This window comes from Microtus pennsylvanicus, chromosome 8, assembly GCF_037038515.1.
Source record: "Microtus pennsylvanicus isolate mMicPen1 chromosome 8, mMicPen1.hap1, whole genome shotgun sequence".
Lineage (NCBI taxonomy): Eukaryota > Metazoa > Chordata > Mammalia > Rodentia > Cricetidae > Microtus > Microtus pennsylvanicus.
In genome coordinates, this window is record NC_134586.1 from 114,090,169 (window position 1) to 114,103,063 (window position 12,895).

General features: G+C 37.7%; 1 protein-coding gene across 1 annotated transcript in view; it reads left to right on the plus strand.

Annotated features, from left to right (window-relative positions):
• Positions 1 to 1,009: 1,009 nt before the first annotated feature.
• The window catches only part of LOC142855670 (uncharacterized), a 45,172-nt gene continuing 33,286 nt past the window's right edge, over positions 1,010 to 12,895 (plus strand). The window contains exon 1 of the mRNA XM_075982120.1: positions 1,010 to 1,097. Coding sequence (XP_075838235.1) covers positions 1,071 to 1,097 — 27 coding nt within the window. The 5' untranslated portion in view covers positions 1,010 to 1,070. The remainder of the gene's footprint in view (positions 1,098 to 12,895) is intronic.

Below are 12,895 nucleotides of genomic sequence, written 5' to 3' on the forward strand. Positions count from 1 at the left end.
CCAAAGTAATGGAAGCATCATGCAGCTTTCTGGTGGGAGAAAGACTTATTATCTGTTTTTAATCTGTGATCTAGTTCTTACTTTTCTTTCCTGGTTATCTGAAGTCCCTGGGACAACCAGGTAAAAATTATCTTCAGTTCACCTGACCTCAGTGTCACATAACAAATATCTCCTTTTGTATCTTTAAATCTCCCTTTAGCTGTTAATATTCTGGGCATCCTTCCACCTGTGGGACAGGGATGTAGTATATAACAGTGGCCCACACAAGCTAGCTAGCCACATTGTGTCAAGGAGAAGAACGGGCAGTGCCTGTGGAGAGCTGGAAGATAGCAGGGTCTGCTATTGGAGCCAAGGTCTCGTGCTATGGATCTTTTCTAGATCTCTGCTGATCTAGAAAAGGTCTTTGGGATGAAAGGCAGGGCCAGGAACCACTGAGCTGTGTCTTTAATTTTTATTTTTTAAATTTTTATTTCGTTAGTTAATTAATTTATTTATTGTTTTTCGAGACAGGATTCCTCTGTAGCTTTGGAGCCTTTCCTGGAACTAGCTTTTGCAGATTTCTTTCTTTCTTTCTCTCTCTTTCTTTCTTTCTTTTTTTCTTTCTTTCTAGCTTTTGCAGATTTCTTTCTTTCTTTCTTTCTAGCTTTTGCAGATTTCTTTCTTTCTTCCTTCCCCTTTCTTTCTTTCTTTCTTTCTTTCTTTTTTAATTTAGTTTTAGTTTTTTGAGGCAGGGTTTCTCTGCACCTTTGGAGCCTGTCCTGAAAAAGGGCAGGCTGGTTTAGAACTCAAGGAGATTAGCGTACCTCTGCTTCCTAAGGGCTGGGATTAAAGGCATGCTCCGCCACCATGACCAACCAGCTGAGCTGTGTCTTTAAGCACAGAATAACTCTATGGGAGGTGCTCTTGTCACTCAGGACTCACTAGCCAATCAGGCCCTCCAGGTGACCTGCCAGTCAGAAGTTGTACAGGATCCTTCCGGTGGTGGCCACTTTCAAGCTTGACTTTGAAGAGAATTCGGCGTCAGTGGTTTTGTGTGTTCTACTGTGAGTGCAGGGAGCTGAGCAGGGAGCATGGACAAGCTGGAAAACCATGACGTGGTGAGCTTGGGGTTATCCTCAGACTGAGAGGAGCGGCTAGTTGAGCCATGGGAGACAGTGTGGTGCATCCTCCTCTAAGCTGGGTGGGAGCTGGTGACCAGATGCAGAGTTAATCATATTTCTGCCTGGTCCTGCTGGTACTCCATGCCCCAGCAGGGTCTGTGTGATCCTGTGTGATTCTGCATGATCTTTGAAATTCCTGAGCTGGCTGGCAGCCTCTGAGTAATTTACTATCCTTACTGCGTCTGCTCAGAGATTTGGGAGTGGGACTGTGCTTTGAAATACCCTTATTGTTGACTTCACTGTGACATGTGGGCTCCCTTAGTGCTTGTATTGTCGCAGTGGAACACAGATTTGCCAAAGACAGATAGCTCTGTTTCCTCTAGTATCTTCCAGAAGTTCTTCACTTGGAACATTTAATATTTAGGTGTAGGATCCATCTGGAGTTAATTGTGTGGAGCTTGTAACAGTATTTCTTGTATAGAGTAGCACTCCACTGCTAAATTGTAGAAGCGTAGAATTGATGGTAATAGAATTACCAGTTCTTAGGAGACATTAAGTCACAAAATAGAATTTCAGTAAGGGAGAGCTGCATCCCAAATACCCCAAAGGCAATGGTATTCTAACCTGTTAGAGATTAGTATGATAAAATATAAAAGTTTGGTCCCCAGGATTAACCAGCTACATTCCCATCACAAAGGAGACAAGCCTGATTTACAACCAGCACAAATGCCCATCGTCCATTAAAAAACTGGCTTCTAAATGCTATTCAAGGAGCCATTACAGGGTCACAACTAACATTAAGTCCTGCTGTGCCATAAACGTATATTAATTCTATGATTAATTTCCAGTCTTTTTGAAAAGTGTTTTTGAGTCAAGGTCTCCTAGTTTGATTGAGATGTGCTTGAACCCTGTCTGTAGCCCCACAAGGCATTGTCCTTGTTCTCCTCTTGACTAAACACTCTAAACCTTGGATTACATGTCTGCAGCACCACACAGTTCTAAAATTACCACACAGTTCTAAAATTGTGTTTGAGTCACATAGTGGACTGTCCATTGCAGAATAGGGAAAGGATTTGTGTGTGGAGCATGGCTTCTCCCTTCAGACCAGAAGAGGAGGAACATTGTTCTGTGTTCACTGTAGGGGGAAACAGACTAGATAATGGCTAGGTCACAGACTGCACTGTAGGGGTCTCCATTCTAAAGAAGGACTGATGGGGCCTGGTGAGTGACTTTCTGTGTAATTTCCCTGCAGGTATTAATTCCTTCCATGTGAATGAAGACAGACAGAATTGGTGGGTGTACAATTTAGGGAGGATAGCTTGAACTACTAAGTATTCAGTTTCCAATTAGAGAGCTCTCCTATGCAGATATGTACAATCTTAGTTGACATTGTTAAGTTAGCTGAAAGGTTTGAGAAACAGGCAATTGACTGTAACACCATCACATCACAACACTCAGTGGCTAACATTTTACATGGAACAAAGTCATACAGTCTCTTATTAATGGCACTCTTTCTCTCAGGGAAAGGACTACTCCATTTCAAATTTAGTATAGATAAATGTTCTATTTTCTTTTATCATTTTAAAGCATCAATTATTGGTATCATTTTTAACCTTCATTATCTTTAGATTAATTACTGCTATATTTTCAATATTTCCTAGTTTAAGAATTTCATTCCATTCTTTCTTAAGTGCTGTTTATTTATTTATATCAGTTTAGAGCAGGGTTTCTTAACCTTGTTGGTCACAGCTTCCTTTGGGGGATCAAATGATCCTGTCACAGGACTGGACCAAGACCATCAGAAAGCACGGATATTTTATATTATAATTCATAACAGTAGCAAAAATATATTTATGAAGGAGCAGTGAAAATAATTTTATAGTTGGGGGTTCAACACATCAGGAGGAACTGTTTTAAATGGTCACAACATTAGGAAGATTGAGAACAATTGGTTTATATCAGTGTCTCCTGTAGCTCAGGCTTTCCTCACACTATGTAATTGAGAATTGCTTTGAACACCTAATCCTGCCTCTGCTACCCAGTGCTAGAAAGATAGTCCTGCAACTCTAACCAGGATGGACTTTGACTGGTCTGTGGAAAGGAGAAATAGATCAGTGAATGAGTACCCTCCAACTTCTCTAGATTTTATTGTGAATTTACAAGTGGAGTAGGACCGATGTAAGAATTTAGTTCACTGACCAACTGTAAAGCAAGCATAGTCACAACAGAAAAGGGAATTGGCAAGAAAAAGGGTGAAAGATTTCCTGCTGGGGCAGTAGTTGTCATTAGCAATGAGTAGTGACACACCATAAACTCTGCATTCAAGAATCTATATAAAAACATAATTAAACCAAATTACTGTAGTTACAGTAGTTCAAGCAAACTAGAAGAACTGGGTAAAAGCATGTGGTCCTGCCTAACATGACTGTATACCCTGAGAGAAATGATGTGAGTTGTACTTGGTGTGCTCTAATACAGATCCCTAGTCTCTGGAGCACACAACCATGAAGCTTGTTTGAACTTTTTAACCGTATTCTTTTGATATTGTAATTACATTATTTTTACTATCAGTCTCTAGCTTCCAACTGTTCTCATGGACCCTTTATTGTGTTCTAATCCATGGCCTCTTTTTGTTTAACAATCACTGCTTGAATGTGACCTGGGTTTGGTTACAAGACCTCCCAGCTATGAAGTAAAGGGTTGACTACACTGGACATTGAGTGTGTAATAGAATATGTACACATAGGACCATGTGCCTTGGAGGAAGAACAGGAATTGCTCTGGGAAAATGGAAGATTTTACTAAACTATAAATTAGGGTCTTGTCTCACCATAGTGTGGAAGGAAACCTGGAGGGGTTTTGCTCTCTGAGACATTTGATCTCTGTTCACCCCGTAGGCTAACTGCTAATGTCTTGAAGCCCAGCTGGGTGGTTCTAGCTAATGAAGGACTCTACTTGGCAGTCAGTATCACCGTAGGAGGTAGCTTACAGGTTCTTTTCAGGATTCTCTTGTTCTGCTGATTGGAGATGTGAGGAGGACCACAAAGCCATGCCATGGTAAATGTAGGGGCCACTGTCCCCAGACCAGGAAGAGCAGGTTGGCTGAGCTATTAGCTGCTTGGAAAGCAATGGACCATGATCCAGACATGTTCTGTTAGTTTGTGTGGTGATCTGGGTAGTGGCCCTTGGCCTCTGAGCTTTGTTGAGTGTGGATTCCCTGGGGGAGGGAGAGGCTGTGCCATACTGGTGTGGGAGACTATGAGCTTACAATATTGTTGCCTCTTGCTGTGTAATTGATAATTTCTTTGAACACCCAATCCTGCCTCTGCTGCCCAATGCTGGGTAGATAGTCCTGAAACTCCTTCAGGACAGAGTCTTGACTGGTTTGTGAGAAGGAAAAATAGTCCAGCTAGTGAGTGACCTCCAGTATCTCAGTCTTTTAGTGCTTGCTTATAAATGAAGAGGGATCTGTGCAAGAACTGAGTACATAGGTCAATCTTGAAGCTGGTATATTCACAGTGCAGAAAGTGAGAGACAGGACAGTGGTTGAGAACTCTCCTACTTCAACAGTAGTTGAGATTAGCAATGTTTAGCTATTTACTAATTACCTAATTAGGAATTCAGTAATCAATTTTAGATGCTCCATAAATGTCCTGATGGCCATTTCTTGTTGTCCACAGGCCAGGGCAATCAAGAATCTAAATAAAGAACTGACCTTCTCATAAAACCAAATTGCTATAGTTATAGTAGTTCAACCAAAATAGATCTGAGTAAAATGTAGCCCACCTAACAGGACTGTTATTTTACTGGTTTTAAATATATATCCAGAGATGAAAGGTTTGAGAAATCTTTGATGTGCTCTAATATAAATCTCTAGTTTCTGAAGCACATGGCCATGAATCCTGTTTCAACTTTTCAAAATATTATTTTGAGATTGTAACTATATCATATCCGCATTCTCTTTCCTGTCCCCACGCTTTACCATGACCCCTTATTATCTTCTAATTCATGGCCTATTTTTCTTTAACAACGGTTGTAAATGTGACCCATGTTTGGCTGCAGGATTTCCCAGGTATGACGTGATAGGTTGGCTGCACTGCACATTGAGTGTGTAATAGAAGGTGTATTCAAAGGACCCTGTGCTTTGGATGAGGAATGGGATATGTGCTAGGAAAGTGGATGACTGTCTACTAAAATACAAACTTTCTGGTCTAGAACCCTGTCTACTGGGCTGGAAGGGCAGAATAGGAATTACTGTGCTGTCTGGTGATCTCTGATCACCCATTAGGGGAGCTGAAAATATTCTGAGGCCCAGCAGGGTGGCCTTAGCCAATGAGGGACTCTGGACATCTTAGCAAGCAGGAATAATAGTGGCAGGTAGCTTGCAGGTTCTTTCCAGGATTCTTTTCTACTTTTGTTGTAAGGAGTTGTAAGAATGACCAGTAGTTATGCCATGTGAGTGTAGGGTGTTCAGATTAGGTCTGTTGAGCTGTAATTTCTGCTGGGATTTGGATGGACCATGAGCCAGGCTGTGGTTCTGTTGCTCTATGTAATGACCTGTGCAGTGCCCCTTGTCTTCTGAGCCTCCCCGTGTATGGATTTCCCGGGGAGAGGGAGACTCCGCAGCCCTGGCATGGTAGGATATTGTGCTTGTAATCTCATTGTCCAGTGTACATACAGAGCCATGCTTTTGGTGTACAGTGGAAAGAAAAATTTGAAAACTGATAATCTGGTTCCTAGATGTTCTGAATATTGCAGTCTACTTTCAAGTTTGTCTGATAAATGTCTCAAATGGTTTAAAAGCTGGTAGAACTATGGTGATGTTGATTGTCTTTTAGCAATACAGGATTAAAATGCTTCTAACTTTCTGCTACCACCAGATGCAATGGTGTAATTCAGTGATGTTTAGTTCCAGGGAACAAAGGGAGTTTCTGTGCTACAGAGGTTTCTTAGGTTTTTATGGTGTTGGGCAGGTAGATAGAGCAGAATCTATATCTTTCACTAAAATCCATTTGACAGGAAACAGAAGTTATTCTATATTGTTTTGGGATTGATCTTCAGTGTGTCTGGGTTTACCTGAAAACACAAGGAGGTCTAAGGGGCTGCATAACCATAGCAGGAGATCATCTCTTTTTGCAGAGAGGGCTCTAGAGCATGAGGCCTCTCTGGAAGAAATAACAGTAGCTGGAAGGTCAGAAACAGCAGTTTAAGGATCACATTGAAGTAATTTTGTGAAAATTGTGAAGACTTTATTTAATTTCCATACACATAGAATCATAGGTAGTTGGGTAAAATTGGTCAGGATCACACGTTTCCTGACTGTTTCCTTTGGTCTTTTGATTAATAGCTGACTATATTTTCCTTCCTTTGCTCTTGGCTTTTTCTCTCCATCCTCTTTATTCTTTCCCAAATATCATGCACATTCTTGAATCATCAGCTTTATGGTAATTTTTTCCCTGAGACAGGGTTTCTCTGTAGCTTTGGAGCTTGTCCTGGAACTCACTTTGTAGACTAGACTGGCATCAAACTCACAGAGATCCTGCTGTCTCAGCCTCCTGAGTGGTGGGATTAAAGGTATATACCACCTCCACCCAGAAAGAAGTCATATTATGTCAATCTGTGTACTATTTTTTGATAATCCCATTGATTACTCTGAGTGCTTCCAATATGAATGTAGCTTTGTAATAGCTTTCCTGTTATAATTCTTTGGGAATTGCCATTGCACTGTATTCATTTATGGTGCAAATTTACCCTACACATCATCTTAATATTGATGCATCATGTTTCCAAATACCATTTATTTACTTCTTTATTTATTTAGGTTTTGTTGCTCTTATTCTTAATCTGTGAGAGACTTTTGGTTTATTGGAAAAAAAGGTATTATGGATGTTGGCAGGTGGCTCAGCACATATTCATTCTGGAGGTGACCTGAGTTCAGATACCTACACTCAAGTTGTGAGGCTCATAACTCTAGCATTTTAGATCCAGGGCATCTGAACCCCCTTTTTGTATGTTACTTGTATATGTATATATATATATATATATATATATACATATATATATATATATATATATATATATGGAAGATATTGTCACTCATTGCCAAACATATGCAAAAAGCAGCAGTAAACTTGTTTTCAAAAGTGTTTGTGACTTATAAAGCAATTAGAGTAAAACAAGCTGCTCTAGGTGTCCACAGATTCTTTAAAAATCTGTGATCTTGCATTTTGTTTTTAAATGTTTTCATTTCCTCACTTTGATTGTAGACCTACAGGCAATCATCAATCAGGGGGAGCAAAATGGTGTCTAAATGATCCTAACAGACATCCTTTTCTTTACTATAAGATAATGAGATTTTTTTAAGTAGTCAAAACTATTTTCTATGAAAAAACATGAGAAGGTTTCAAGTGAATCTCTCCAATTTTTGTAGAACAGCTCTCCTCACCCAAGCCATTTTCTATTTTTGTAAAGGATAAAGAACAGAAGTGTACAGGATGAGTGCTAGTCACTGATTTCTTAGAGTTTGATTTTGATTAGAATCCTCTAGTTTTTATTTAAAGGAGCATAATATGTCTTTGTGTCTTTGTCAGTGCTATCAATCTATGTTGTTGATTTTATTCATTGTTATCTAAGTATATTGTTTATTTTCTGGAAAATAATGGTCTCACCAATTTCTTATTCAGATTTCTCATGTTATGAGTTCCTTGAGTTTTTGTTTGTTTGGAAAGTTTCTGTGGAGAGACAGTTTTAGTTTTATCTTTTTTATCTTAATTTTTTTTTCTTCTTTTCATTTCCTGGCATATCTATCTTTGTTTGTGTTTTTGCTGCTTAAGTTATTGATATAATTAGTACATTGCCTTGGATCTTAAAATCTTCTTGCATATTAGCCTCAGCTATCAGAATGTTATTGCTTAGAGTAATCTCAGAAAATACCAATTGAGAGTATGCCTAGATAAGAATATCTGATTAGGGTATCTGGGAGAGATTGTATTGATTTTGATTGATATAGGTAGGCTCTTCCACTGAGTTGGCAATATCTCTGAGCACAAAGCTCTGAGCACAAGACAGTGACAAAACAAGAGGGAAAGTCAGAAAACAATGATTCCACATGTTTTGCCTTTAGTTATCAGCTTGAGTATCTATCCTAAGCTCTCATAAGGAGGAACTGTGAAATAGGGTTAACAACCAAATAAACATGTTCACCACCTGAGTTGCTTTTGATTGCATAATTTAATAACAGCAATAGAAGAAAGTTGGAACAAAAATGGGATTCAAAGGGGATTTTGTTGCTACAAAGGACCTGGAAATGGACTCTTATAAGAATGCTGAAGAGATCAGAAAACTGGACAAAGAGCTTAATCAGCTGTTTTTGTAGGACATAAACGAAGGGAATGTTGAGAGTAATGGCACACAGTGGAGGTCAAGGTCATAGGATTTTAGTGGGCAGTAGACTTTTCAGGGAACCATGGAGTTGGCCTGACCTAACTGCCTTGAAAGACATGTGTCATGGGCTTTTCAGGTTAAAGCCCATGGTTCCTGGGTCACAATATACCTCCCAGTTCCTGACAGACTGTTGCATTCCCTCAGGCAGTGAAGCATTCAGGCTGATTTGTGCTTCTTTGTACAATTCCTTAGTAGTCAAGGAACAGGACATTTGAACTTAGACATTAATTGTGTGTATGCTGTATAGCTTGCAAACTTCATTATATCCTGGTATAGACAGAGGTTGTTTAGTCATTTCCCCACTATCCACACCCTTAGTAATTATACAGAACTTATATTAATTATAAGACTGCATATCCAATAGCTTAGGCTTCTTATTAAATAACTTTTACATCTTAAATTAACCCAATTCATCTGTGTATTGCCACATAGCTGTGGCCTACCAGTAAGGTTCCATCCAGCATCTGTCTCCTTCAGTGGCTACATGGCATCTCCCTGACTTTGCCTTCTTTTCTCCTCTATCTCTGCTTGGAATTCTCACCTTTTTTTATTCTGTGCTACCATAGGCCCAAAGTGGTTTCTTTATTAACCAATGGGAATAAAACATATTCACAGCATACAGAGGGGAATTTTGTCTACATAAAAAAGAAGGTTTTAACTTTGATATAGCAAGATTACATATAACAAAACCATATCAAGCAAGAATTATAGTTACAATATTTAGTCCATTTACATTTGGCAAATTAAGAAAAATACTCTATCATGTATTCTATTTTTGTGAGTCTAAAGTTTTATATCTAATCTATCTTTTATAATAATAAAATGGTCTTTCTTCAACTCCACCAAAGACTCTAGAAGGATATATATTACTTAACTAATTATAAGTACTTCCAAAACTCTAGAATTGACAAAGACATCTTGCTGCCTGGACAGTCACCCAAAGTTCTTCTGTAACATTAGGGCATCCATCTTCAGTCTAGAGGCCCATAGTGTCTGGTAGACTTTTCCATGAAGCAGAAAATTTCAAAGACAGTTCCACTTATATTGGTACTTTCCCAGTCACCTTTTTTCTGTGTCTTGCAGAATGTCTAGCAGATTCTTTCATGAAGCAGGATATGTCTCACCTTTTTTAGGCAACTTTATATTAGTCCTTTTTTCTAGGTCCTGCATGTTCAGTTTATACAACATACCATCAAGCAATCCAGTCAAGAGCAGTTTCTTGCCCAAGTGGCTAGCCTAGTCACATTGAAGGCAAATTCCATAATAAGTTCCTTCAATGCCCATCAACCCCTCTGAAATAATTGGTGCTACCAGAAGGATTCATGTCTTACTGTCATGAAGAGGCATAAATTTTAAAAACATTTAAAATGCCATATTCTATGTCTTTGAAAGATTTGAAGAATACCTATCCATATGAAATATATCTCTGTACATCTAGAAAACCTAACTAACATGACTACAAGTTTATCTATTATAAATGACTATCCATTAATTTGTATTTCTTAACTATACATTGTCATAAATGAACTGAACAAATATAATACCTTAAACAAGAGCAGAGATTTATTTAACAAAATTGACCTTAAATTTATATCAATAGACTTCCACTGTTTCTCTGATCTTTCAGGTTTTTACCCCTGATATCTGACTCCCAGTTTTTATTGATAAAGATTAATTAGTTAATGTTTTATCTGACCCCTTAAAAATATGCTTAATAAACAGAAAGGGGCAATTAAGACACCTAGATATAGATTGCATAGTAGTTTTTTAACTTTATTTTTTTTTAATGCTAATGGAAAAGAAATGGCAGCTGTGGAGAAAGTTAAAAGTTGTAACCTTTCATTTTTTATTTAGAAAAAAGGGGAAATGTTGTACAACATTAACTGAAGATGTGTTACATTTATTTATGCTGTGGAATGTTTGTTTAATGATGCAAGAGTGTGTTGCATTCTTTTATGTTGCATTTTTTAACTCTGAAGCAGCGTTACTTTGCCTGCCTAAAACAACTGATTGGTCTAACAAAGGTCTGAATGGCCAATAGCTAGGCAGGAGAGGGATAGGTTGGGATGCCAGACAGCGAGAATAAATAAAAGGAGGAAGAGAGAAGGACTGAGGACCAAGAAGAGAAGGAGGAGAATGTCAGGGACCAGCCACCCAGCTTCACAGTTAGCCACAGAGTAAGAAGTAAAGAAAGGTATATAGAATAAAGGTAAAATCCCAAAGGCAAAGATAGATAGAATAATGTAAAATAAGAAAAGTTGACTAGAACCAAGCTAAGGCTGGGCATTCATAGGTAAGGATAATCCTTCATGTGATTTATTTGGGAGCTGGGTGGTGGGCTCCCAAAAGAACCAAACAGTAAAAAACTAACTACAGGATGAATCATCTGTGGGTATATGCCCAAGACTGGTACAACAGAATCCTGAGGTAGATCTATTTCCAATTTTCTGAGGAACTGCCATTGTGATTTCCATAGTAGCTATATAAGTTTGTAAAGGTTTTTCCCCATAGATAACCAGAGTGTTATAGCTAAAGTGCTGCATAGCTTATACCAGTTTATATTTTAAGAGTTTTTGGTGACTTGAAATTATTAGGCCTGTTCATATCCCAATATCTGAGTTGGGAGTCCCAGAACCACCTGCTACTCTAGATTCAGGGGATCTGACACCCTCTTTTCTTATATGTCACCTGTATATACATGGAAGACATTCTTTCTCACAAATAAACATATATAAATTGTGGGGATAAGCTTCTTTTCAAAAATCCTTGTGACTCATAAAACAATTAGAGCAAAACAAGTTGCTTTAGGTATATAGTACAAATCATACACTGTTTCTTTAAAAATTTGTTATCTTGCATTTGGTTTGAAAAAGTTTTTATTTCCCCACTATGATGCAGACTTACAGGCAATCTTCAGTCATAGGAAACAAAATGGTGCCTAAGTGATGTTAATCAATATAGTTTTCTTTTTATAAGAGAATGGGATCCTTTTAGTAATCAAAACTCTTAGTGGATCAGCTCTCCTCACCCAATCCATTGTCTATTATCAGCAAAGGAGAGAAGTCATACACAGGATGACTGCTGGCCAGTGATTTCTTGTTATTTAATTTTGGTTAGTATCTTGTCATTCTATTTAAGGAACTATGATATGTATTTGTAGGCCTGTCTTTGTGTCTTGTTTCACCTATGATACCATCTATATTGTTGATTTTATTAATTATTATCTAAATTTATTGTTGTTTCCTTATAAAATGACAGATTTTCATTATTCTTTTTCAGAAAATTTACTATATTATGAGGTCCCTGAGCATTTCTCAGTTTAGGAAGTGTCTGTGGAGAAACAGTTTTAGTTTTCTCTTCTTGAACTTAGAGGCTTACTTTTTCTCATTTCTTTTTTTTGGAAATGTGTCATATTTTTATTAGAGATCAAACATAGCATATATGCCTTTGTGCACAAATTTAATAACACATAGAAAGTATAGAACATTATCATTGTCCATGCAATCACACAGGTTGTTGGGATCCCATGTTAGGGTGACATCTGTTGGAGTCAAGTCTTGACAAGTTTATATGTTCCACCAGGGTAGGATCATGTGGATTAGAAATGTTAGACAAAAACAAAAAAGAAAGAAAAACACAAAGACACAGAATAGAGTTGGGAAGGTAACCCAGTGAATACTGAATTCTCATTTATGTTCCATATGCTTTATATACCCCAATCCAAAAGCAGGGGAAGAAGACAAGACTTCTTTACCATAATACAAACAAGGAAAAAACAAACTACTTACCTCTACAATACCTGTACCATCAAGTCACTCTCTCCTAAGTTAAGTTGGTTAGGCAGGACACACAGCCACCACACCTTAGGTCAAACATCCTGTAGGTAGATACACCTTGGGTCAAAATCCCTATCATAACCTTGAAGGAGCAAGAATAGGCCTGAATTCAGAACCTTTGGTCAAGGTGAAATGGATTCACATCCATGGGCTCTAGTAACATATAAACAAATGCACATACTTGAGTCATTTTGATTTGGACAAATTTGCAATATATTTAAGATTCTATCATCTGATTCCACTGGAGATATTCTGAATTTTGGCTTAAACTTACCTTTTGTTTTTTAGCTCAATCTTTGAAGTTTATAGACCTGAAAGTCTGCTTTAAATATTCACTTATCTTAATGTTGATTAATTAATAATATATATGATTATATGTAAGAAAGTAGGATGTTGAAATTTTATTTAACATCATAAGAATAAAATATTTTGATATTTAATAATAATTTTGAAAGATTTATAATGAAAAGTGTTTAATAACTTTCAATTATTTACAGAAGTAGAAAATAGAGTAAC